Source organism: Micropterus dolomieu, linkage group LG20 (genome assembly GCF_021292245.1).
Source record: "Micropterus dolomieu isolate WLL.071019.BEF.003 ecotype Adirondacks linkage group LG20, ASM2129224v1, whole genome shotgun sequence".
In the NCBI taxonomy this organism is placed as follows: Eukaryota; Metazoa; Chordata; class Actinopteri; order Centrarchiformes; family Centrarchidae; genus Micropterus; species Micropterus dolomieu.
This window is the reverse complement of record NC_060169.1, coordinates 23,032,121-23,054,669: the sequence shown is the minus strand read 5'-3', so window position 1 is coordinate 23,054,669 and position 22,549 is coordinate 23,032,121. Positions and strand designations below refer to the sequence as shown.

The 22,549-nt window shown below is 40.3% G+C and overlaps 1 protein-coding gene across 1 annotated transcript; it reads left to right on the top strand.

The window, feature by feature from the left end:
- Positions 1-2,500: 2,500 nt before the first annotated feature.
- On the top strand, positions 2,501-22,016 carry fam120b (family with sequence similarity 120B). The gene is made up of 15 exons (XM_046032620.1): positions 2,501-2,589; positions 3,219-3,356; positions 4,419-4,609; positions 4,975-5,108; positions 5,246-5,368; positions 5,602-5,793; positions 6,027-6,297; positions 6,388-6,607; positions 6,933-7,034; positions 7,457-7,629; positions 10,249-10,341; positions 13,114-13,320; positions 13,435-13,576; positions 17,977-18,184; positions 18,283-22,016. Exons 2-15 carry the CDS (start codon positions 3,221-3,223, stop codon positions 18,311-18,313), a joined length of 2,223 nt encoding a protein of 740 aa, XP_045888576.1. The 5' UTR covers positions 2,501-2,589; positions 3,219-3,220; the 3' UTR covers positions 18,314-22,016.
- Positions 22,017-22,549: the final 533 nt, after the last annotated feature.

Below are 22,549 nucleotides of genomic sequence, written 5' to 3'. Positions count from 1 at the left end.
AAAAACTGTAAGATTCTGTAATTTTACCTTTTGAACATCAATATTTTCAACATTCCTCCATAAACCTCAATAGCTTCAGTGTTAGATTAAAAATGTTTTCCACTTTGACTCACATAGTCTGTACTTTTAACACAACTGTTTGTTCCAGTGCTCCAGTTACATTTGTTTTTTTATTGAGTAAAGCTAAAACAATTACAAGTCATTTAATCGATTAAAAACTATTTTGATATTTGATTAATCATTAGTTGTTGTGTCTCTAATGTGAGAATTTGCTGTTTTTCTTGCTGTCTTTTGCGATATTAAATAGAATATATTTGCATTTAACATTGATATTTGGACTGCACAAGCAATTTAAAAAAACCGTCACCTTGGCCTTTAGGAAATAGTATTTAACATTAATTGATGTTACTGAAATTCTAAAATTCAGATTTTTAGTTTTATGGGTCCTCCATCACATTGAATGGAAAATTTCTACATGTTTATTGCATTTGTTTGACATGCTCCCCTGTAATTTACCATGAAATATCTGGTGTTTTTGATCCGAATTTAACACTATAGTTTTGAACAGTTTTTGGCTATAAAACACGAGTTTGTAATGATGTATCACATTTATTATGATGATGTTCCAACTTTTAAATTTCCACATGACATCGATGTCACAGCAAGTCTTGCTTCATTGTGGAATCTAATGTTTAATGTTTAATGGACTTAAAACAAACAAACAAACAAAAAAACTGCCTTTTTAAATGACGACTCAAAGCAGAGGGGATCGAAGAAGAGAAGGACGAGTCAGCGTAGGAGGAGGAGGAAGTTGAAAAGATCTAGTGTGAATAGGCAACAGACCCAAACACTGGCTGCTGAAAGTGGGATGCAGGATTATATAAACCCCTTTCCACTTCTGGTCTTTTGTGTAGCCTAATGGAGGATATTTTCAGGGGTGTGAATATAAAGTGTATGTGTATATGTGCGCACATCCATGGACATACAATAAAGATTAGCTAAAACTCACATCAGGGTCCAAAAACCTTTATCCTGGTCCTGGATACACTGGGTTTGAACAGTGTGTGAGTTTGAAGGGCATACAGGCTACTGTGTCAACATGATAAAAGCACATTTTCATAAACAACACAGTATCCTGATTCCGGACCCAGTTTATCAGCAATTAAAATAAGGTGAAAACAAAATGGCAATTCAGAATACATGCAACAAATATATTTTACATGACTTGCAACTCTAAACCTCAGTTAATACAAAACAATAATACAAGTTCCTACACGGAGCTCATAAGACATCTCACAAACTGAACTGAGTTACCCAGATGATATGCCTTTACTGTCCACCTGCAATACACGCTTCTTGTCAGGCTTTCTGGCTCTGTACACCAGTTCAGTCCTTCTGAGCTATCCCAGATCCTCAGCCTCAGCACCCCTCTTTGTCCAACCATCTCACTAGTGGGTGATTTTCTGCACTTCATATCAGACTAAAGCATTATTAATAGCATTAAGGGTGGCTAAGAAGATTAAGTTGCCCAACTGAAAAGATAAAGCTAAATTGTCCATTTAACACTTACTCAGTTTGTTGACAGATCACTCCATTCTAGAAAAACTGACAGCCACTTTACAAGACAACTTCAAACTGTTCTGAGACACCTGGCCTCCATTTCTTTACACTATCTTTTCTGTTCTCCTAGAGCCCTGTATTTTTTTGTGTAACTGAATTTTTTGTGTGATGTTACTGTTTTCCATCTTGTTGTTTACACATAACAATTCATTCTGATTATCAGGCTATAAGTATGGACCTCAACCTGAGAAATGACCACAGAAATAACAATTTTGTACATGAATAACTTTAAAACAAATGGGCTAAGGTAAAGCAGCTGGTGATTAAACACCTGCACAGCCTTCTTCCTAAAGGCATTCTCAAGGCTAAGGTGATCCTAACCTAAAGACTTACAAAGGAATAAGAGTGGGGGCAGGCAAAATTACAACACAGCTCCTCCCTACTTGGATTGTCCTCCCAGTCCACAGAGCATCTGGCTGAGGAACGACAGATGCTGACAGCTGGACTGACATCCAGCATATGCCCCTTTCTTTATTCTTGCTCCACTCAGACAATAGAGTGGAAGGGACGGGGGTGCTTTGTGTTGAGAAGGTAGACCTAATAGCTTGTGACTCCAGAAAAGAGCCCCCATTCTCCAGGAGAGCCTGGAGAGCAATTAGCCCTTCTTTGATCCCAGCCTGGGGAGTTATTGTGGGAGGACTGAGCCCACAAAAACCTCAATGGTCCATTCTTATTCATGCCACGTAAAGTTGTTTATTTTTTACTTACAACCTCGGTAAATGGTGAAATTAGCGGTCCAATTTGTGTTCTAGGGATACATTTTATTTTGGGTCCGCATAGCCCTTTATATTTGGATTAATCGCACAGATACCACTGCATTGTAGTCTTGGTGGTGGGTTCCGCGCGCCGAGCACGTGTGCTTTGTTTTGCAACGTGATGACGCCACGCGTAGCTCATAGGAAGTGATTTGAATTTACACAAGTAAACACAACAAGGACAAACGCTACTCGTGAACAGCAAGATTTTAAAGTAAGATTTTGTATTGTGAAACAATTATATGGGCTAAACGTATACACAGACGTAACTTAGTTTTAGACTAGTTGGTTTATAAAGACACAAACGCTGCAGACTCGGAAAAAAATAACATTTTAGCGGCTAGAAGCTAAGCTAACTCTATTCTCACTGAACACTGAACTGAACATGGCAAGAGGTCACATAATGTCACGTTGTGTTTTGTTTTATGTCGTCCCGACGTGAAACCGAAACAGTCTCACTAATAAAACCCGTAAAATATAAGATGTTAGGCACACGTGAAATTAAAGTGGTGCCTAATAAGCTGTTCATATTTGTAATACTGTGTCATATCAACCTACTTCATGTACATAATAATACCTGCACAAACATATTTACTCCAGCATCCTTTGCACTCTGCTCCTCCATTACACTATTGTCTTGCTGTCTACAAATGTTTTTGTTTACGGTATGTGTGTATTATAAGCTGTAGTCTGAGTGTGTTTGTGTTTTGTTTATGCTTGTTCTATGTACATCGAGAGCAATGTAAGACCGGAGTCAGTTTCACATACCTGGACATTAAAGCTGATTCTGATTCTGATAATTCAGCACCTTGCTAAATCTGTCTCTCTGTTTCTTCTCTGTAGAAATGGGTGTCAAAGGTCTTCAGCACTTTATGGACCTTTGCTGTCCAGAAGCCTGTGTGACTGTAAACCTGAGAGAAATGGCCAGACAGCATGTTGCCAAAGGCCAGCAAGGCAGCACAAGCACAGCTGACACTACCAGTTGAGTCTGTTTCACTGTGTGCGAGCAGTGTGACAGTGTAAATCTGATGTGGTCCATGTTTTTGATTACCTTACCCTTGGTTAGTCAGGGGAGGAGATGGGGATGTTATCAAATAAAACAAATAACAGAACTTTTTTTCTGTAGCACCTTTCAAACAAGCTGCTGCACAGGTGCAGGTAAAACTTTCTGCTCTACCAATGCAGGCATATACTGTATACATCTGCCCACAGTACTTGTTTAAGGTCGTGCCATTGTGAGTAGTGGTAACCATACATACACTTACATTATTACTAAGAGTACTGTTACACATCTGCGATGGACTGGCGACCTGTCCAGGGTGTACTCCGCCTTTTGCCCGATGTCAGCTGGGATTGGCTCCAGCCCCCGCGACCCTGTATGCAGGATAAGCGGTTGACAATGGATGGATGGACTGTTACACATGCTAGTTGTAATAGATAGTAATACCTGGACAACTGGCATACCTGTTTTAACAAGAAAGTTAAATAGATATATAGATAATATAGCATTCAGTGTGAAAACACATGCATCTGTCTGGTCTGGGTGATGAGCCACAAAATAACTGAATTGTAATCCCCAAAGAGATATAAGAGAGATATCAAATGTCAATTTGGGCTCAAAGCATTTAACATTTTAATGTAATAAATTTGAAATTTGAATGGGAGCAGATAATAGTGTAGTGAGTCCTCGGATATTTAGATGACAGACAGAAATTTTGCATTTGATGATTAACAGTATATTTAGTTTTCTGTTTTTTTCTCTCCCTTGTCTTTAATATATGAATCATTTAACTATTTATAGATTAGTGTTAGTCAAAACATGTATAGATTTTTTCAGTATCCCTAATTTTAAACCACATACATAGACTTTGCTTCAGTAATGCAAGTAGTTTGAAAGATAAAAGTAGTGCTAACAAAGTGAAAACAGTGACAGCCACAAAAACAGGAAACTGGACATTTATTATCTATTATTGGGGTATTTTGTCAGGGTGGGTCAACACGCAGGCCTGCTCTTTATTACATTTGTATTTTACTCTTATTTAGGCCCCACACTTGTTGTGGATGGTATGGCCTGCCTGCGCCACTGGTACTCATGTAAGGACTGGGTATGTGGGGGCCAGTGGAGGGAGTACATGGATGTGCTAAAGACCTGGGTGGAGGCCTTCACCTCAGCAGGCATCAGACTAGTCTTCTTCTTTGATGGGGTGGTGGAAGAGCAGAAGAGACAGGAGTGGGTGAGGAAAGAATCTCTGTAAACCTGTGGTGTTTTATATATATATATGTATATATATATTTTTTTTTTCTTTTAGAAAACATATTTAAATACTGTAATTCACAACACGCACGTCTTAGAAGTTCACCTGATGAAAGACTGTCAATCCACTACTGTCTTCAGTTATAGAGTTTATTGACATATTGTTTTCTGTAGCACAACAGTGTAGATGTTAATGATGTCACAGGATTTAAAGAACATATGCATGATGTATCAAAAGTCTGTCATATTGAGCTCTGAACTTGGAGAGCCTGCAATTTACTGACATGATCTAGTAAGTTTACACTGTCTCAGCCCCCTGTATGCAACATCCTCTCCTGTCCGCAGGTGAAGAGGAGACGCAGAGTGAACAGGGAGGTTTCTAAATTATTTCGTCACATGAAGGCACATGGAGTGCAACCTGGTAGAGAGCTCTTTTGTCTGCCTTCTGGTCTGGCAACATTCACGCGCTTTGCTCTCAGGTCAGCATTTACGAGACTGATCACGATGCAGCAGCCCTCTTGTACATAATCTATACATCGTGACAATACAGTTAGTAATGTATGTTTAAGACAGTGCTTCATTGATCTGAGATCTGATTGATTTTTGTTGCGTACAGGTCACTGGGTCAGGAAGTGTTCTGCTCAGTACAGGAGGCTGATTATGAGATAGCACGCTATGCTCGTCAGCATAGCAGTATGGGCATTCTGGGACAGGACACAGACTTTATCATATACGACAGGTATGCTAAAATGATCACGTTGTTATACTTTTGGACTTTGTTGAATTTAAATATTAAAAAATCATACATTAAATTGCTGCAGAATTACCTGCACTACAGTACCCACTGGTCACAGTTAAAATGCTGAAGTTGATAATAGATTAATAGATTCTGGGACTTTGATGTTATGGATTGATAAGTCATTGAAAATTTGGATAAACCGTCTGATCTGAACATGTAGTTTTATCTTAAAGTGCCCCCTACTTGTCTGTGGCAAAGCTGCGGATAGACAGCCTCACCACTGTCCTGTACGACCGACAGAGGCTCTGCCGAACCATTGGATTGGCTGTTACCCAGCTACCACTGCTGGCCTGTCTGCTAGGTAACGATGTGGTGTCAGAGGAGAAGATGCAGCACATCAGGAACGACGCCATGGAAACATACAGGTGTCTTTGAGGTTTTACTTTGGGGTTTGCGTGCTATTAATATTTGTTATTACTTATGAATATTGAAATGGAATTTTCATTCTTATCCTCTTTAAAATAAACGTCCTCTTTATTGTTGACTACATTTAGTTAAAAGAACATTAAAACCGAATTTGTAATATTTATGATGGTAAGTTAGCTTAGTTAAAGTTAAGATGAGGACATTACATGACAGCAATTGTATTGTTTCCCAGGATAAACAAACCTACACCACACTCGGGTGCTCCTCAGGGGCAGATGGTTCTAGCTGTATCCCACCTTGTGAGCTCCTTGTGGGGCAGAGATGAGGTAGAGACTGGGCTTATCCCCCAGTCTCTGAATCTGTCTGCTGCTCAAAGAGAGCTGTTGAAGAGGGGGATTTGCTCCTACTTGCTGCCTGGACAGGAAGTTCTTCAACGAGGTGACATCTCTGCACTTCCCTCTGCCCCTGCCTTTGAGAAAAATGTTAGTCCAGAAATCTTAAAGGTATGTTCTGTACTTCATTCTGTCTCTAATGTTTTGAGAATATGAAATGCCACATTGGCTTATTACTTTTTACTTTGTGGTTTTCCCCAGGCCTGTAGAGAGAAGCACGTAGCAGCAGATGGTTTCATGGTTTACAGTGTTGTGTGTGAGGGAGTCATTGAATGTAGCAACACTCTGGAGGATGAGGAGGACGCTGAATTGCTGCCTCAGGCTCTTGTCTACAAGCCCTGCAGACAACACATCTATGGACTGCTGCTGCACGGGCATGATGCTAGGACAGTGAACTTAATAGATGGGCTGCACACATACAGTAAATACAAATGTTTAAGGTCATATCTTAAGGTCAAAGATGCACATGCACACAGTCAGAGAAAGCACATATCTAAGACACATGCAGATGTAAAGGTAGACACCCACAACTTAGTATACTAAACATGCTGAATGTGCGTATTCACAGGCACATACTGTGCACACACCTCAGGGGAAATGTATGCTTAGCACCGGAGTTTATGCTTTTACTTTGTGGTGTTGTGAATACTGTTTAATAATAAAGACATGAATGCTTGTTTTGTCTTTTTCAGACATCAGCCTGAAGTCAATACAAGTATAACCTTGACTTATTTGCGTGTTTTCAGGCAGCACTGTTGACCTTCCAACCATCAGGGAGTGGTTTGTCTATCCTGGAAACCCTCTGAAGGAACCTGACATGGTCCACCCTGTCCCAATCAGCCTTCCATGTACTTTACCTTTTTCTTTATATATTGATTTACTAATGTTATTTCAATCTAGTTATGCCATCTGATGCAAGTTTAGAAGATGAGAGTTTTTTTGCTATAGTTCTGTTGAATTGTTCTTGCTAAGATGATGATACACTGTGCCAGACTTGGGTAATGCCCATTAAGTTTACAATGCTCCAGATAAGCAACGAAAACAACAACAACAACAACAATGAGTCATGTGGTCATAGAATTGTTTCCAGTGTTTCCTCTGTAACTAAATTAGCTATAGACTAAACTCATAGGCATCATTGGCCATCTGAATGACTCTGAAAAGTCCCCTCTGGTTATGCTTAGTACATTAAAGTTACTTAAACATTTTATGCAGTGTTTCTGCATCCAAAGCAAAATTCCACTGTATTTTTCTCTGTCTGAATGTGTAGGTGATCCGCCCGGTCTGGACTTGTTATGGTTCGGCACTGGTCCTGAAGTTTCTGCTCTTCGCCTGCTGTCATTCCTTTCAATTTTTGACTGCCAGGAGTTCGCCGAGTTATTTGGAGCTATTGAAGACTCTCTGCTGGCTGCTCTCTGCCTGGTCACTTACATAGCCCTCCAGGTAGTGTCAACTTTTTGTCGTTTCTTTGACAGCTTTCAGTGAGTAATGACAACACAGCCATAAGAAGTAAAACAGAGGTGAGGTGATTATTTATTGGGCTAAAATCAAATAAATTAAACAGGAAAAGGTGGCAACTTGTTGTCTTACTACATATAATCGTCCAGGAAAGAGAAACAGAAAACGCAGATTAAATATTTAGTCTAAAATGTAATTTATTTTTATTTTATTTTAATCAAAAAAACATTTTCTCTGATGGTATACTAGTATTTAGTCCACTACAACCTCATCTTGAGTCATGTTGGGTGTTCCAGTTGCAAAAACATTATTAGTGATGGGTACTTCGAAAATAGTCTCCACTGTGATTGATATGGCTGTTTTGGTTTTTGTCAGCCGGTCTGCCCATATGGCTTCGACTTCAATGAAGAAGTTAAGCTGTTAAATGAAACAGTGGAGGACAATGGAATAAGTTGGTATTTAGGCACTTCAGTTGAGATAATGCCAGTGTGTGGGTAGTAAAGCCACACCTGTTGTATGTTGTGTGACAAACACACAAGTCAGCCTTTGATTTTGGATTTACATCTGTAACATATACAACAATTATTCAGCTCTTGTGATTTGAAGTTAAACATCACGTGTTATCGGTCTCTTTTTTTGTCATGGCTTGGTGGTCGCCACTATCACCCAGAGTGCCCAGTTTAGCCGCAGTCACAAGTCTCCAGCTCTTACGTCAACAGTTGCTCTGATAACCACCCAGGGGCTTTAAATATCTTAGTGATTACTTAATTCACCTTACTACAATGCTGTCTTTATTTTGGTTGCAAAATCTTGTTGAATCTTAAACTATAAACATTTGTTCTGTTTGTAATCCTGCCGTAATGCCTTGTTTTAGTTTCTCCAGCACAATCAAAGTATATGAAAGAAGCAGAGATTTGTGTTTTTGGTTTGACGTCATGTAATTGTGCTTTAACACAACAGACATCACAGGATCACATTACCTGGATAAAGGTGCGTGCGTCATTTAGCATGAAGCTAAACAAAAAATACAGTGTAGATTATTGTTATCGAACAAATGTTTTGGTATCGGACAGGTCTTAAATAGCTATTTAATGCCTCCAAGTTATATCTTCAAAGAAATTTATCTTAAAATTTTCTAAATGTGCTCATGAAATTTTACTTTTCTTCCATATTTGAAAATAATGTGTGAATTCACACAGTCTTTTTGTTGAGCTGAGTTGAGGAAGTGCTGTCTGCAGGGTTTATGCTGTCTTCCAACCTCATCAGAAAAAAACTGAGGATGATAGAGTGGCTTTTTCATGATGCATGTGTGCATGTTGTCTTAAAAGAGTACTCCACTGATTTAGCATCACATTGCTAAACATTGATGGACAGTAAAAAAAATGGATTGATGCACCAAGAACCAGAGATCTGTTTTCATTTGACACATTTTTCTATGAGCTAGCCTCAAGAAGAGATGAGGAGCTCAAACTCGTAATCTTCAGCACCAACTGATGTGACTGGTAACATCACTTGAAGCAGTTTGTCAGACTTTGCATGGCTGCCTCAGGTGCCACCACTTTTTTCACGTATGTAGTAGTACTCCCCAACACCTGTAAACAGACTTTGATGTATAAAATTGGTTCCCCTTCAATGTTAAGAGCAATCTCTTATTCACATTATTCTGCCTAAATACATTTATTTACACATTATATGCATCATATGCAATTAATTGTGTAAACAGTAAAATGTCCTATCCTACTTTATTTACACTTTATTTACACTGTATACAACTGTCACTCTAAGCTAACAATAAAAACATCTGAACAGTTTGCTATGAAGGAGTGTTTTCACAATTTAATTTGAATGACAAAGCACAAAGGAAAAGCATTAAGAAAGGTGACCAAAGTAGGGCTGAACAATATTATTGAAATCACAATATGGCCAAGTGCAATATCCAGAGCTGCAATTTTTTTTCTTTATAAATGGAAACATTATCGTGCTACAGAGACGTCACCGCCTGCTACTCATATTCTATTTGGTACAAACCCCAGCAAAAATCACATCATGCCACATTTCCTTCAGTGAAAAATAAAAGCAAAAATCGTGACTCATATCGCAATATCAGTTGTTGATGTTAACCCTACACCTCAGTAAGTTAGACCTGTCTTTACACCATCATTTGAGCTAATAGCACTCTGAGATCGACAGGCACCCTTCCAGACAGATGCAGATTTTTGGGCAAACAACCAGACGGGCACTTGGAGCCAGTCATTTAAATGGATGAAGGAGCAACAGACAGACAGAAGAGCAGTTTGTGAGATGGATCGTTAGATGATTGGACAACGACAAAGTCGAGCTGGCAGACAACTGTAGCTGTTGTCTGATCCCTGCTGTATTCACATTCCCTCATCACTCTTCTATTTAAATAGCTGCAGGGTTTGTTTTATACACACAACTGGGCAGCCTTGTTTCTGTGTGCAGCCTTGTTTCTTTCTCTGTTGAATTGTTACAGAAAGAGCAGACAAAACAAACTGACCCACACAGAAGACACACTGGGATGTGATCGCACTGGCTAACCATATATTTTCCTATGGGTGTACATGTTTGTGTGTATGTTTTCAGGTACCAGCTTTGTCTCAAGAGGACTTGGATGCTTACCTGAGTCAGGCCGTGTGTCTGAGACTAAAATCCTCTCAGGAGCTTCAACAGATCAAAGTCAGTTACAAACACAAACACACACATACTGTATATGACATCTATTGTTTTTATTTTTTTACTGATTTTCAACCAAAAATAGCTATGTTGTATTTTTTGAAGGAACAGACCAGTTTTCTGATTTTCCCTCCTTCCCCCCAGACTCTCTGTTTCCAGTTGATTGGAAGTGAGGATTTTCTTTTTTCAAACTAATCAAACTAATCGAATATTTTTGAGTTTTGGATGGTTGGTCAGACAAAACAATTAATTTGAAGACGTTACTTTGTGCTTTCAATGGGGCTTTTGAACTATTTTTACAAAATGGTTGATTCACTCATAAACAATAATTCACATATTAATCAATAATGACTCAATAGTTGCGGACGTAAGAGAACACTTCTGTCCTCTCAAAGAGTCTTCAGTGATCATTCAGTGACTTGTGAGCTCTCACAGATGTGAGAGTCAGCTGTGCTTTTCCATTCTCTGGGAAAACGGCTGTGCTGTTTGCTGCCTTGTTGTAGCCCCATTTATTTTTACTGCTTAATTACCATACTTGTGTCTAGTAATTTGTATTTTTGCTGCTTGTCTGTTCTACACAATAATTAGGGCTGGGCGTTGATTTGAATATGCTGTCTGGGAGAGGTTCAGAGCGGCAGGAGGGGGGTTAACTGAGTGACTAGTGTATGGATTAACACGCACACAAAAACTTAACACGTGAATTTAACCACATGTTCCCTTCAGCACATCACACTTATACACATGTCATTTCTCCCCCCCCCCCCCCCACCAGATTTTTTCGAATAAAGATTAGAATGGTTTGTGTGTGTGTTTGTGTGAGTGTGTGTTCAACTGAGTAAAAATTTGTCACACCATTTGTGTGTGTGTGTGTTTAGGGGAAAAGGGTTGTGGGTACTAGGTTTTGGGATCTTTATGTTTCGTTGCAACATTCCTCCCCATGGGACTGTGATTGTGGCGTGTGTGTGTGTGTGACAGAGAGAGTGTGTGCTGGCGACAGCCGCCCGTCTGTCCTGGCTGACGCTCACCACATGGAGCTATTTACACCAAGCACACTCCGCCCCGCTGGACACACACACACACACACACACACACACACACACACACGTTGCTGTCTTTGTCTCACTCACTTTGTGTGTTCTCATATTCTTCTACTTTTTTACTCTCGGCCACTTTCTCTTTTTCTGTCTCTGTTGCTCTTTATCTTTTTTTTCCTCCCGGCCCCTTTGTGTCGGTGTGTTTGCGTGCGCCTTCAGGCTTTTGTGTTTCTGTCCAGAGGTTCATTGTTTTCAGAAGGTGAAGCTGTGTTTGACTGGAAGCAGGTGGCAGACAGGGCTGTGTGAGTGTATGTACACATAATCACTGTTATCAGTGCTATCTGCCAGAGGACAGGTGAGAGCAGAAAGCAGACACACACACACAGACAACATCTGACTGCTGTCGTTACAGTTAGCTTGTTCTCTGTTGTTCATCATCCTTCTCGAGTTTCTTCTTTCTTTTCTTTCTCCAATGCTGACTTCTATGGTCTTTGTTAGCAAGCAACGTAACCTTCCTGTTGTTTTTCCTTTAATTATTTAACTTAAACTGAACCCAATGTAAAAAAAACAAACAATAGCATTTATTTTGCAGTACCAAAAGAACACCTGTAGGAAATTCTGTCCTAGCGTTATATTAAATTTATCCTGTAAGTTATAAAGTTATTTATAAAATGTACAGTTTACATTCAGATAAATATTGTTCCAAAAAGGTTTTTCACACTCAACTTGTTCCCCTCTCGACTCAGTGCCTCATCAGTCTAACTTTCAACACTTTGTAGTGTATAATTTCATTAAAAAAGTAAAGTCTCATTCAAGTCACATGTACTGCATTACTGTACTTCCATATTAGTGTTAAATATGTTCCAGTGAGCAAATCTAGGTAAAGACGTGTCACTGTCAAATACAGTAACCAGCCAATCAGTTCTGTCACCTATAGATAGCCAGCTAGACAGATAGTGGCAGGGAAGTGGGAGGTCTGAGTCTGAAATATAATCATGTGATATACGTGTGAAGATTGAGCAGATAAGGTTGTGCATATTTGGGTTGGGAAAAGCCACTTATTTTAGCAGCTGTAAGTAAAATCTCAATCACTATGCATACTAGAGAAACAGATGTCGCTTTATAGCAGGAATGTTTTAACGGTGATTTAAGCTATAGTTGTGATGGATGCCTTAACTTCTACTTCTCAGTTAAGTTGTATAAGCTTTATTAATGTAAATGTCATGATAAACATGCCAATCTGGTATGTCAGTCAGTCTAAGGTGAATGAACCAAAATGATACATATTACTGATCAATAATGAGGACATACTGCTGAGCAAAGTCTGTTTCCTGAGAAAGACCATTAGATGTGTTGTAAGTGGAGTAAAGACAAACAGTTATGATTTATTTTAATCAAATGAAGATACATTTTTTTGTAGTAAGTAAATTTTGTAGATTAATTTATTAACATTACTAAATGGAAGACCGAGATCTCTCTCCGTGTTCGGGGGAGTGATGTGGTGTGTGGTCAGCCGCTGTGGGGGTGCTGAGAATCTGTGTTTTTTGCTTTGAGCTAAAGGAAATTATTGTCACATGTGGTGAAGTCAAGTATGACCTGCTGGCAACTCAAAACAGAGTCCCTGTTGCTGCAGTCATGGCTGTGTATGACGACAGAAGATACACCAAAATATCAAGCCTCATGATAAACATGTTCTACGAACCAAATGTAAAACCCAACTTTTTTCTTCCTCTGCTCTCAGCTGCCTTTCCTTTGCAGTCGTGCGGTGCAGCTGGGATCTCTCTATGTCCGAGGACTGAGCCACCTGCTGGGTGCTAACTGTGCCAGCGGATGCCCACTGCCCAGCGCTGCCCTGATGCCTTGGCACAGCTTCGATGGACGGCTGTTCCACTCAAAGTACCTGCTGGCACACAGCGGCACAGAGAAAACAGTGTTGCTGGAAAGCGATGTAAGTGGAGACAGAAAAACAAAAAGGGGAATGTGTGTGTATATAGTAATGTGGTAACATTTTGAGGAGAGAAAAAAAGTGAGAAAGCGTGTTGTTATCTGCCTCTCTCTCCAGTCGTCCTGCTTGCCTCTGTTTGTCCGCCTGAGAGTGAAACTTACAGAAGCCTGCAGGAGACGAGGCAGAGTCCTGCAGTCCAGACCCAATCTGTTAGAACAAAGTCATAAAACCACCCCAGGATACAGAGAAAAACACGCAGGTGAGACATGTGACTGACATGTGACTGACATGTCTTTATAGATACACACCACCCACCTACAATGTCGGCCACCTTTCACAGATTTTTCAGAACAGGTGAACACTTTCTTTCCACATGTGACTCGTGCTGATTGTTTTCTGTGGGGCACTGTGAAAGTGTTGTCTATGAAGATGTTGCTGTATATATAAAAAACATTTAACAATGACACAGTCACCTACAGACTTAATCAAAATCATAAAAAGGGTCACAGTGCATGATAAAAGTATGGAAAATATGTCTTCAAAGTACTAAAAGTGATTAATTAATAATCAAAAAAGATTGATTTTGATTGGCCAGTACTCTTCGGAAAAGGAGTTTTTATCTTGGGACCATCCTGGTTAAATAAAGGTCAGAGAGAGAAAAACGGTTTGACCTGAGTAAAGAAAGGTTATTGTGTTACGAGGACACCCTGGTGGCCTAGTGGTTAGGTATGCTTGGTGCAAATCTGGCTGGGGACCTTTGTTTCATGTCATAGCCCTCTTTCTCTTCCCGTGTTTCCTGTCTGTATCTATACTTTCCAATAAATAGGCAAAAATGCCAAAAGCAAACATTATAAAAGTGATTTTATAATGTCTGTATTATTGTTAAGGCTCCTGTAGTTCAGTTTTTATGTCTTGGAGCTTGTCTTTGTTTTTAATCACTGTCCAAAGTACAGAGAGCTTTAGAAACTCTCCATAGCTCATTTTAAAACTGAAGAAAATATAACAGAGAAGCTGCATTTTAATCTGACAGTTCATCTGTGGTTGTAGTTCTCTGGTGCCCCTCGCAGAACCACATTACCCAGAGGGCTGTGCTGTAACCAGCGCCATATGTGCTGCGGCCTTAACACATACCACCGGGTGCGTCCACGCACACACGTGCACGCTTGGATCGGAGACTGCTTTGTCAGTGCACTACTAATAGTAGGTTTCTGTTTATAGGCTGAGAGAGCTCTATTTTAAGACACACAACAAGACTAACTGATTACAGACTTCTCTCTTATGTCGCTTCCCTCTCTTTGCTCCCCTTCCTCTCAGTCATTCCCCTCTGACTACCTCTTCATCCTTTCATTTTTCTCTCTTATTTTCTTCACTCTCTCTCTCTGTCTTTTTCTTATTTCTCACTGTTGTCCTCTGTCTGTTGCTGCGTGCAGCGTCTTCACACTCTACAGACGTCTTCCCATCTTATCAAACATATTCAGCCTCTTACACACCAAGTTGTGCTCTCTGTTGGCACAGACTCTGTCCTGCTCAGTGGTCACTCTCAGCTGACGACTCAGCAGTAGCGCATGAAATGCGACCCCGTACTTTCTTTTCAACCCTGTGACTTATAAACCTTTTGGGAACATTTCTCTGCGTGCCCTGTTGGCGCAGAGTCTCCGAATTGCGCCGAACTGTCTGCTTTTTGCCCAAGTCAACCCTTGTGGGTCTCATGAGGATGTTTCTGGTTTTATAGATGGAAGGCTATACCCTCTTTATACCTCAGTGTTTCATTTCTGCCAGACGCAGACACCAATCATTACTACAGAACTGTGGGGATATGAACTGTGTGTGTGTATGAGAGACAGAGAGTGTGTGTGTGCGTGAGAGTAGTGGTGGCGCTATGTGGTATCGTTGAGGGCCCAGTTTGGTTTTTGTTTGGAATTGGGCCTGATGTTTAGTCTCCTCAGCAAATATCTCCTCTGCCCGCCTGCCCTGGCAATTACGTTTCAGCAGTGAATCCAGTATAGCTGCCCTCCCACGTCTCTTCAGTTAGCTTCTGTCTAAAAAAGACCAAAAGTAAATGAAAACAACCTAATTTTCTGATAGGCTCACGTGCGTTGTGGAGCACGTTTTCCTTTGGCTGATGAGGAAGTGATGTACCTCTACTCTCTCCTCCAGCCTGTCCTCTGATTAACACACATTTAACTCTCCTCTGACACAGGATTAACACATTTTTTCTAATCTTTCTCGAATCTTATTTGTCTCCCACTTTTGGTTTTAGTCTGAATCTCAATCTGAGAAATTGAATCTTTTTCAAAAGACATACCAACCACTGAACTACACCTTAAAAAGGTTTTTGGTGCTTGTGGCCTGACTTTTACATCCACTTATGCATGGCATGCTTTCATTTGCTTTTCCTCCACACTTTCACACTCCGTGAATGGATTGATGGTAGGGTGGCGGGCTGATTTGGCCCAGCAGGCTATAGCTCCCTTTTGGCAAGGTCTAAAGTTGGACATGGTCTTTCATTTCAAGCACTTTGTAATTGACTTAAAATCTGCCACATCTGACAAAGTTCCTGAAGTGAAAAGTGTGCCAAGCTTTTTAGAATGCGAGAATAGATTTTAATTGTAGCTAAACAGGAGCAACATAGAGCTTTTTCTGTCAGTTCATCAATTTTATAACCAATAGTAGAGCAAAAGTCACAACCATAAGTACAAAGACTATGTTTCATCTTAGTTGGGGTTTTTGTTTTTATTTGTTAGATGACAGTTGACAAGGAGATCTGTAAGCTTTCAGCCTCATGAAATGTTCAATTCAACTTTCGAACCCGTCAGCGTTTGTCAGACTTGATGAGTGTGTATGTCGCTGTGATATGGCATTTGTTGTATTTTTTTGCTGTTCTGTGGGTAGCCTTGAAATAACTGCAGACAGACTTTAAAGGCAAGCTGTGTGTATGTGTGTGTGTGTGTGTGTGTGTGTGTGTGTGTGTGTGTGTTTGAGAGAGTGACAGAGAGAGAGGAGCAGTTGTTACTTTATGCAAAGAATGGGGCTATTAACCAAGATTTACTAAGATCGTAGAATTTAGAATTAGAGGTTGGCGCGGAAGTCTAACTTAACTTATCCAGTTCATTAGTCTATTCCCAGAGTCTAAAGAATAAGGCTAGTGAAGCCTCATAATTTGCTCAGAAACTGAATTTAGGCTTAAAGCACGAGACAGCTAATAAATATGTGGCTATGAATAAATATGTGGCTATGCCAAATGTGAGAGGGGTCACTTGTATGAACCTACAGAGATTATCACCAGACTCTACTGAGTTTTAGGTTTTCCCCTGCTGCAACTTTACTCTTTTGGTTCACTCTCAGTTTTATGTGAAAAAGCTCTAAAAAACCACTTTACACTACCTGCGTAGCAAGAAATGGCAGACAGACATAGTTACGCCAGGAAACCACTGACTCCGGCCATGGCACATTACGGCTACGGCACGGATGCAAACATTGCCCGGCGTCCAAGTCCACTGTAGGCGTCTCAGAAGCATGTTGCTTGCCCCACGTTATTGACTTGTTATTAATTTGTAATTTTTGTGCTTTTACCACCTTCTTCACAGCTCCCTGTGACCCCACTTCGTCACAGGGAGCCTTCTTCAGGCTGCATGTTGAAGTGTCCTTGGGCAAGATACTGAACCCCGAATTGATCCAGTGTATGAATGTGTGAATGTTAGTTTCTGTTTGAGCACTTAGGTTCAGTGTGTGAATGGTGAATGCAGATGTAGTGTAAAAGTGGGCGAAAAGACTAGAAAGGCGCTATACAAATATGGAGCAATACATTTACATTACAAATTCACTCGTTGCGACAACTCTAGTACAAAAAAACAAACCAAAACAGAAGCAAACAGTAGACAAATAAAATATACATTAAATTACTATAAAGGAATTAAAATTGGAATAAATATGTACACTATTTACAGATGCAGGTATGTACAGGTAGGACCGGGGTTGCTAGATAAAGTGCAGTAGTGGTAATCAGTATTGCAGTTGGTATATAGCAGGCAAGCATACAATACTAAACAGTAGTGCAATATGATGGTCACATTATGTTGCTTCCGAGTTAAAAAGTCCGACTGCAGCTGGAATGAAGGACCTGCGGTAGCGCTCCTTCTTGCATTTTGGGTGCAGCAGTCTGCTGTTGAAGTAGCTGCTTAAAGACACCACTGATTCATGCAGGGGGTGGGAGCTGTTGTCCCTGATGGACTTCAGCTTGACTAGCATCCTCCTCCCACCCACCTGCTCTGTGGTGTCCAGAGGACAGTCCAGGACAGAGCTAGAACCTCTTAACCAGTTTATTCAGTCTTTTTCTGTCCCTCTCTGTGCTGCCGGCTCCCCAGCCGACGACTACGTAGAAGATCGCAGATGCCACCACAGTGTCTTAGAACGTCTTTAACTTTATTTCTCTGCGACATAACATTTTCAAGACTAAGCCACAAATTAGTGAAAAAGAGATTAAACACCCAATAACTCAACAGAAAATACCTGATATCACACATTTCCATTAGAGCCCAGTGCACATAAAACCACTGGGATGAAACAATACAGAAATCTTTCAAATGGTGTGTCCGTGTAGGGCTGATTGTAAGATAAGATGTTTTCTGGTCCTTTAAATATTTCATTTCTCACTTTCAGGTCGGCATCTGGGTGCTGGTGAGAGCTGGAGGGAGAGAGGAGAGACGACAGGAGGCCTTCGCCATGGAGGAGGGTGGAGGGAGAGAGGGGAGGCGAGAGGAGACAGAAGAGAATATGAAAACAGAGAGAGACCATGGGAGAGAGGAAGAGGGATGAGAGGAGGCTGTGACGGAGGACAGTGCAGAGGTCGATACCAGCTGGCTGCGAGGTAACACCAGTGTGGCACTAAAATGTTTTCTGATCTAATGTTACTACTGTTCTTGTCTGTTCTGTAACGTTATGTTTCATTTTTTCCTCTCCTCTCAGATGGTCGCATCCTCCTGCACCAGGAAAATAACTTGACCCTGAACAGAGAGAAGAGGAGGATTAGAGGGGAGGATTTGAGGAGTTAAGAGGATGGGAAAGATGTGATGAATTTCTCTGAACAACCTGATTAGTGAATTACCTGTCAGGGATGTTTGTCTAAAGGAGGCAGTATGTAGAGAAATGGGGATCAAGAGGAGGAGGAATGAAGAGATTAGGTATACATCATTTAATTTGCCAGTTTAACCTGAATGTGTCTTTATGTGCATCTAAAAATAATCCTGTAGACATACTATGAACATTGCAAAACCTCTCCTTTATCTCAGGGTGGCTTGCTTGTTTTACTGGGACAGAAATTAAACAGTACACATAATCACTCACAAAACAAATGAGTCAAACATTCACTGAGAAGTAGATAAATGGTTAATCCTCAAGTCAATTTTTACCTCTTATTTGTGACAAAATATCTTTAAAGCTATGTGTTTCCAGTGGCATAATCATTTTAATGGAATGGTTTTAACTAGGGAAACAGCAACGCAGATATCAAATATCGGCCGAAATAGGGCATTGGTACCAGAGATTTATACACTTCCAAGAGCTATTTGTGACATGTCAAAAACAAATGAGGCAACTTGAGTTTCTGCACAGAAGAATGTGAGTTTTCTGTAAGGGATAATAATAGAGAAAGAGGTTCAAATTGTCAGCTGTATTGTGACAATATCATTGAATTTAGAGTTTGTGGGGATCAAACTGATGAGGGTTGAAGAGGAATGTATAGCCAGTACAGTCAGTGTCACTGTCTTCCTGTAGCAGGGAACGCTGTAAAACCAACCAGAGAGGACAAGGATGCAGAGAAAGTTTCATGGCCTGAGTGCCCTCATTCCCCTCTGTGTGTGTGTGTGTGTGTGTGTGTGTGTGTGTGTGTGTGTGTGTCATATAACCCGAGTAGAGCAACAAATGAGGAAAAATCAGTGGTGATACAGTGATGGTGAGACTGTGTGTAGTGTGACAGAGCTGAGTGTTTATTCCCTGTAGTTTAATGATCCACCCATTTCACAGGACCAGATACAGGCTGGTACATGTCTATATGTCTTACATGGACTGTGGATACATGTTTATCATGATCATTTAATCCAACGGGGAAGATTTTATCCTAAAACAAATCCTGAAGATCCTGGAGACTTGACTACAAAATGTCAGCTTTTTCAGCCCCCAGACAAAACCACTGAGCACATGGACACTTTGTAATAGTAATCTTTTATGTTGTATTGCAATATACTGCATTACTGTTAGTAATTTCATTTAAAATTTTCAGCAAAACTCCCTGGTGGAAGGTGATTCATCTTTCCATTTGATTCCCCCCACTTGTCGAACATGAAACTTTGTCACCACAGTGGCAGCACCAACGGAGAAAAGAAAGTTTAAAGTTCAGGCCAACTTACATAAAAAAACCCTCTTTATATGTTCATACATTTCTATGTCTATGAATATCATATCCTTTACTTTAGAACTTTGGGAAGGTTAAATATTTTTATCTTCATTCTGAATTTTTAGATGGTACAGAGGTACAAGGAATTGAACATCTTAGGGATTATTAGCCATGTGTGAACCTCCCTCTTTCCTCTCAGTCCAGAGGCAGCAGATCCTAAGAAGAATCAGAGACTGTGTGAGAGCTTTTTTTGGGTTAGTAACTGTGGTGACTGGAGTGGGTGTGTATGTGAGGAGGGGCGACAAGGGTGGGGCACGCAACACACATACTTGGGTCCAGTTGCCCCCTCTGTATAATAACAATAACAGGAGAAGGGATGTTTTCTATGGCGAAGAGGAAGCCAGGCATGGAAGGTTAAAAGAGAGGAAGATGGAAAAAAATCTAAATGGAAGACGCAAATGAAGGAGCATAGAAGTAGAGAGAGGACAAGTAAACATTCAGAAGAGGGAAACGAAGACGACGACGAGTGAAGGAAACGATAGAGAGGTGGATGACTAAGAATAGAGAAAACAACAGAAAACAGGATGAGAGGGGAGAGAGTGGAGAAAAGAGGGGAGGAAAGGATAAGATAGAAAAGTTAAGAACATAAGCAATTTGAGTCGGTAGTCTTGCCTCAACCACAGGAAACCCTGTTGGCTGCCCGACAGATCAGCTTCCTGCATGTGTGTGTGTGTTTGTGTGGTGGAGGTCTGGGCGTGGTCCTTCCAGAAGCAGACAAACAGTCAAACCCCCTTTGGAGGCCTCCACCTAGGGATTGGCTTGGGCCTCTTTTCTCTCGCAGTCGACTGTCTACTCTATTTTGTCTTGCGCTCTCTGTCTAATCTAAATTTTCTGAGACTTTTGTCCTGACAAAGTCACCAAACAAGGCAGCCATTTGTGAAACCCAGCTGGACCGAGGGGATTTGATTTAAACCCTTGTGGTGTTCAGTGGTGGCCACAATTGGCGGCACCATAATCGATCCCATCGTAAACCACATCAACAAACTTCACCTGAAGCAAATAGCCACTTTGAGGCAGAGTTACACATTTATATTTCTGCACTTACCTCTGCACAGTTGTAACATTATAATGTATAGTATTTGTCACAAGTGTTGTGGATCTTCTAATATTTTCCAGCATGAGTCTGGTGAGTTCAATGATGCGTTCTGATTGAAGTCAAAGAGGATTTTTGCTTTGCATTGTTCATGCTGGCGGGCAGTCAGTGTTTATTCACCACGAACAGACAATATACAGATTGTACAGACTTCCTTGTTACGTACATACTCTGTATAACTCAACTACGACACTGGTTAAAGTTAAAATTGTACCATGATATGCTTTAATATAATGTAAAGAATTTTAACATGTATTGAATGGATTTCCTTGAAATTAGGTTCATACTTTTCATCTAAAGGCCAATTCACAGTTTTTGCACTCTGTTTAGTTTTTTAAAATACTTTTTTTTTTATGTTGTTCAAAATGCATAGACCGTGTCGGGTACACATAACCCTGATTGTAGTGTGTAAAGAAGACCATCCCCTGCTTATTATTAAGGTTTAAAAAAAGCATCATCACGTCAAAATATGGTGCTAACTAGCTAATGTTACCATGCTAACACACTACACTAAGATCAGGAGTATGGTAAACATCATACCTGCTTAGCATCAACATTTTATCATTGTAACATGTGCCATTGTGTCAAAGTACAGCCTCACAGAGCTGCTAGACCCTTAAAAGGAGGGTTGTCAGGTGGATGATGATCCATTGTTCAAGTTCTGAGCTGCATGCAGTTACAGCATTTTGTGAGAAAATGTGAGAGGAGACATCAATTTATATCAACCACAACACCACTTGCTAACATGAGAAAACTGCCAACAAACCAGCTGTCATAGAGGGTAATTGTAATTATTATATGGTGAATAACATATGTTCTAGGAAGTTAACAAGTACCTTCAGATTGATGTGTTGACCAAGTGGTGTTTTCACTTTCTTACGTACCGGTGAGCTTCAGGATTGCAGAGCAAAACATGTATTAAATGTATTAAACAGATTTAGAAATATAGAATATTTGAAATCTTTCTTGGAGGACCCTTTTGTCTATAAGAGTAGCTGTATTTATGCAGTGATGCATTTTTATTCATCCAAACTGTTGTTGCATTCAGATTGACATGCTAAGAGGAAGGTCTGTTTGTTTTCTTGGTTGATTGCATGTGTGTGTGTTTATGTGTATGACTGTATACACACAAAGAAAGAGTCTTGGCGACAGAAATGGCTCTGTTATTTTGTTGTTGTTTTAGTGAGTTTTACAGAGGCACGCACCAAAGTAACACAGGCTTCCAAAAATACACTGATCCATAGTGACCAAATATAACCCATCTGTATTTACAGCAGCCTATAAATATAAACTGCTTTCTTTAGCTGAGGCCAAAACACAGAGGGGAACAACTCCCAGGCGGCTCTCTGTGTATGTGTGTGTGTGTGTGAGACCAATTCTAGCGAACTCTAGACTCCTGCCTAATGTAGTAATGGACAGAGAGGAGGTTATTAAAAAAGAAGACTAGAACAGAAAAGGAGAAAAAACTGAACAAACACAAGTAGAGAAGAAAGAGCAGATAAGAGAAACCAGACTGACTTTTAGCTTTATTACTGTTTTGCCACCATGACAGTGACAGGCAATATGCTGTTAAATAATTAATTCAGATTTTATAGTCTATTTTAATACAGTACCTGTATTTCATTTGTATATTGAAAGAGTTATTATATGCAGTAATCATTCATACTGGCCGTGAAGCTACTCCTTCC

Coding starts and splice junctions, on each gene's coding strand:
- fam120b (XM_046032620.1), top strand. CDS start 3,221: ATGGGTGTCAAAGGTCTTCAGCACTTTATGGACCTTTGCTGTCCAGAA. Junction 6,298..6,387: donor TTAGTCCAGAAATCTTAAAG/GTATGTTCTGTA, acceptor GGTTTTCCCCAG/GCCTGTAGAGAGAAGCACGT. Junction 13,577..17,976: donor ATACAGAGAAAAACACGCAG/GTGAGACATGTG, acceptor TCTCACTTTCAG/GTCGGCATCTGGGTGCTGGT.